Source organism: Nesoenas mayeri (genome assembly GCF_963082525.1).
Source record: "Nesoenas mayeri genome assembly, chromosome: Z".
Classification (NCBI taxonomy): domain Eukaryota; kingdom Metazoa; phylum Chordata; class Aves; order Columbiformes; family Columbidae; genus Nesoenas; species Nesoenas mayeri.
The window spans coordinates 57,977,573-57,982,684 of NC_137542.1; the positions used below are offsets into that span (position 1 = coordinate 57,977,573).

The 5,112-nt window shown below is 41.4% G+C and overlaps 1 protein-coding gene across 1 annotated transcript; it reads left to right on the top strand.

The window, feature by feature from the left end:
- Window positions 1-303: 303 nt before the first annotated feature.
- CAPSL (calcyphosine like) lies at window positions 304-4,811 on the top strand (the record flags this gene model as incomplete). Its single annotated transcript, XM_080362382.1, has 4 exons — window positions 304-440; window positions 1,239-1,416; window positions 2,278-2,487; window positions 4,710-4,811. The coding sequence occupies 4 exons, from the start codon at window positions 304-306 to the stop codon at window positions 4,809-4,811; spliced, it is 627 nt and encodes a 208-aa protein (XP_080218508.1).
- Between the last annotated feature and the right edge of the window lie 301 nt (window positions 4,812-5,112).

The window sequence follows — 5,112 nt, forward strand, 5'->3', positions numbered from 1 at the left end:
TTTGTGTTTCACAGTGTTTCACTGTAGGCACAAATTCTTACCCACATTTTCATATTTGCATCTGGGTTAATCACATGGTAGTTGACTCAGCTCCTCCTTCAGGGTTGGTGGCCCATGTTAGCCATTTCCCCTGCTGATAAAAGGATATAACGAAAAGGAAGCGGAGGGTCAAATGAATCTTTGTGTGAGAGTGGCAAGCACCTTGCAAGTAAGGGATTTGGGATGCTCAATATACTAAGGCAAGTTTCAGTGCTCTGTCTTGTGTATGTGAATCCATGGTGTATGAGCACTTTGGTCTTCCAGATGCCAGGCACAGCAAGGCACGATCGAGAGATGGCAATCCAGGCCAAAAGAAATCTGTCCAAAACCACCGACCCCGTGGAAAGACTTCGCTTGCAGTGTTTAGCAAAGGGATCTGCAGGCATCAAAGGACTTGGCAGGTGGGTCTAGAAAGTCAAATCAATTATTCAGGCTGATAGTTATAGCTGCAAGAGGCTCACAGTCTAAACAGGGACCAGAACTTGAGTTTCCTGGTTCCAGTGCAAATGCCACAACCCACAGTGCCTGGGCTTGGGGCTTCTGTGTTTTGGGAGATAGGACTGACCTGCTTGAAGGACAGAAGATCCTGAATCCCTCAGATGAATGTGAGTCCTTGAGACCCAGAACAACTCCTGCCAGGGAGAGAAGTGGAACATAAAGCATATCTCACTCTTTGGTATTTTCTGTAAGTATCTCAATACTGAGCATCTTTTGCTTCCTTTCCTTTGGGATGTGACTCCCTGTGTATAGTGGTCTGCTAGATGCCCAGTTTATGGGGAGCATCTAGACTCCTTCAGCAGTCAGCCCAAGCTGGACGTCTAGGAAAGGGGAGCTGCATCATGCCTTGAAACCCCTCCTGAGCTCTATTAACCCCAGGTGGATCCCAGCTGACCAGGTGAAACTTCATCTCCTTTTAGATGGCTCAATATGTAATGGATAAGAAGACTCCTTCAGTTAAGGCAGCCATCACCTCATGTAACTTCATCTGTGTCACATTCAGACACCCAATCTAAGCAAGTCATGTCTGCTATCAGTTGGTGTGGTGTTTATTGCTTGTTTGTTTATTTTACCTCAGAAGACTGTACAAAAAGGAAATGTTATCTCAGTAAGGTGCCCTTGCGCTCTGGCACTGTGCTAAGCCACTACAGCGTTCTCCAGATTTTCCTATGCATTCTCCTCAAACTGCACATTTTCCACAGAGTGTTTCGAATTATGGATGATGACAACAGCAGGACCCTGGATTTCAAAGAGTTTGTGAAAGGATTAAATGATTATGCTGTGATGATAGACAAAGAAGAAGCACAAGAGATTTTCCGGATATTTGATAAAGATGGCAGTGGAACAATTGATTTTGATGAATTTCTTGTTACACTGAGAGTAAGTCTGTGGGTTTATGTTATTACTGCACTAAATTGAGAAAAAGCCTTGATTCATTATTAGCTGATCACAAAACACAGCACTTTTAGTGCCTAGTAATTGGCAAAGTCTACAGCTCTATTTAAAAAGCCGGTAACTCTTGAGAAGTTAAATTACTCTACTTCCACCTAAGTATGCTAAAGGAGAAAATTACCCTAAACACCATCTCTGTGGATAAGAGAGCTAAGAAGCCAACAAATCTCTGGAATTCATTGGCAAAGCTAAGGCTCCTCACAAATATAAAAGAATAGTTGCAAATAAATGAAATAAATGGATTTTTTTTAAATGAATTGCCACCTTGATTTAGATGCCTACATACCTATATTGCATTCCAGGTACCGATGTGGTTCAGCCCAGTAGTCTCACTTCTTCGTCCATCATTTTATGATGCATCTCTGTAAAACATGAACTAATCCAGTGGTGGCTTTCTCTAACTAGCCACAGTGTGCCTGATTTTGGTTGGAGCCTCTTTGCTCTGCTGAAGTCTGAACAATTAAGAGAGAAAATAATTGGTGCTTTGAGTAACTAGTAATTTCTTGTTAGAAAATATTTTAAATGGTAGAATAGAAAAGTGTTCTAGGTAGCATTTTGTCTTTTATTATCCATTTACCATTGTATTGATAGACAGTGAGTAATGTTGATCACACTGCTTTTTTGGGGGATATATTGCCCTTCCTTGCTCACGGACAGTGTAGACTGTCAGCAATTTGTTGTCCCAAGTGTGTTGAAATAGGTTTACTATTAACGACAGCAGTTACGTGAATTTAGAACTGGGAAAATAGCTGGCAGAAATAAAATTATTCTGTTAATATTTCTTTACAGCCTCCCATGTCAAATGCAAGAAAAGAGATCATCATGCAAGCATTTAGGAAGTTAGATAAGACTGGAGATGGTGTCATAACAATAGAAGACTTACGGGGGGTGTATAATGCAAAGCATCATCCCAAATACCAAAATGGAGACTGGACAGAAGATCAAGTTTTTAAGGCCTTTCTGGATAATTTTGATTCACCCTATGACAAAGATGGGAAGGTGAGTGGAACATCTAATGTCAAGCCATGAAATCACCATTTGATTCGGCATTCGACTTAAATTATTAAATGTGAGAGTGACTGCAGTACCAAACATGCAGTTGCATCACATTTACGGGGGACAGTAGAATGTGTAAAATGAATGCATAGCCTCTGTTTAGGCCTGTTCATGGAGCTTGATTACGCATTTGAATGGAAAGGGGCTCTGCAGTAGCTGCAAGTGTAGATGTGAGATTGCATTTTCAGGCTTGTAGCCTAAATGCTTTACTTTCATAGGTCATTGTATTTATATCTTCAGACTAGCCCACATGATTGCTGCTTTTCAAGATCCACATAAACTGGAGGATATTTCACTTCGTAGGAGAATAAATACCAGGATCCAGGTCAAAAGCAAGTTCTGTAGTATGTGAAACACTTAACAGTTAGCGCTTCTCCAGTGTGTGTAGTTACTGAGACATTTGATTCGGAAGTCAGTCTGTAATAGAGATAGATTCATCCACAGAGCATTGGAGGGAGGCTGGAGTTGGGACAGCTGCCACCAGCCAAGTGTCCTAAGGAGCCACTGGCTGAGGCAGGGCTGGGAGCCCTTCCTGCCCCCAGCCTTCACTCACTTCTGCAGGTGCAAAGCCTGGGCACCTTGTGTGATGGAGTTCTTACGCATCTGCTTTGTCACCACCTTTGAGCCAAGCATGCTTTGTTTCCCCTTGTTATATGTCTCCAAACTTCTTTGGTTTGAACTTACATGTGTTTGACCAACTCAGAGCAATTGTGGATCTCCACTGTCCACATGCTGACATTTTGAGTCCAAGCTGTTGATGATAACAACCTAGATAAGGTTTCATCAGTGCTTTGTGGGATGTCTTTTGCACTTCTGAGGTTGTATCTGGGTTTTCATGGCTACACTACACTGGTGACTCCTACTACACCCAGATCCTCCACTTAATTTTTTTTCCAACAGGCACACTCTCAGTTTGTAGGGAAGTAATGGTTTTTATTTCACTTGGGCATAACTTTGCACTAGATAGAGCTGAATTTCTTCCCATCGCCTGTTGTGTCATAGTCAGAATTACCAGTTGTCCCCTTCCTCCTCTGCAGCATTGGTGACGCCTAGCAAACCTCAAGCAAAATGTTCCTGCCTTTTGTGCTGAGGTCATACTTGAACACATTAAATGAGTCTCCGGAATGATTCTCCACACGTTCAGTGCCTTGTACTTCATAAACACTGCAGTCTTTGAGCTTATAGAGAAGTTATTCTGAGCACCCACCTTTTGTTTGGCAATCCTGACATTAGCCCACCCAATTGCAGTTTCTTCCGAGAACTGCCTGTGACTTTCCTGTGCCTGAATCAGAGCTCATTAATGACACTCCTGTGAGCTGAACACTTAAAATATTTTTAGCAGAAATGTCTCAAGACGAAGCATCTCCTGGAAAGTTCTTCTTCACCATGATCCTGCAGGGTGCCTCTGAAATACACAGGGTCAGTGATGCTTGTAACCTGTTCCTTATGGCAGGACAGTCAACAGTGTTCAGTTCTCCCCCTTGTCAAGTTTTACTTAGCTCTCAAATGCACAATGCAGCAGGAGCGAACATTTTTCCATTTTTCTATGTGATGTTTATTCAAAGAATGACCTGTACATTTCAAGAGTTAAGGCTTCACAAGAGATATGCATGGTTTGTATCTACTAATCTGTTTTTTTTTTTTTAATGGTGGTTTAAAAAGTGATTCAAGCTCAAAATACCCATGAACAATATCACAAGCTCTTAGGTATTTGAAATAATGTTTGCTTCCTTAAGTGAGACCCATTTAGAGCAGTGATATTTTCTCTCTAGTGAATGGATATAAAGCTCCAGGCTGTCTTTGTGCTGCATCGGAAAATCCATCCACTTTTATTAATAATAATGCAAAGTACCAGATTATAGCATCCCTGGTAAAAAAATGCATTAAAACACACGTCTTCTTGGGCAGGACTGTTTATAAATACAGTTCCTGGTAAGGCTAGTTTACGTCTGCATGCTTCATCCAAGTGTTCCTGGAGGACAAGAGCTCTTATTTCTAGCAAAGAAGTCAACTTACGCAAATTTTCAATGTCTTCATTCTTTCTGTTGGATTCCTTTTCACTAGCAACAACATGAAATAGTGCGTATTAAGTTTCATTTAGAGTTCTTTTCAATGTGTTAAAAAAATAAAGCTTCATTTTGATATTTTAAATCCTTCTGTCTCAGGTCACAACGGAAGAATTCATGAACTACTATGCAGGAGTCAGCGCTTCCATAGACACAGATGTCTATTTTATCGTCATGATGAAGAATGCTTGGAAACTCTGATCATATGATTAAAGGAGCAAGACTTTGCTTCCACCTTTTGTAGGTTCTCATGATTAAGTGTATGCACAACACTGCACTCATTTTCCATAATAACAGCTTCCAGTAACTGTGCCAATTACAGTAAATCTGCAGAAGTAATTCCCCGTATGGTTTGGTAGGCTCAGCCTCCGGGTATATGAGCATCATCAGAGAGCAGATCTGGCATCTATCCACTCTGCAGATCTGTCCCTTTTCTCCCTCTGTCCCTGACATGTCTTGTCTTTTCTGAGACAAGCTGTCTCTTTCTTCTCAGGCAACTGCA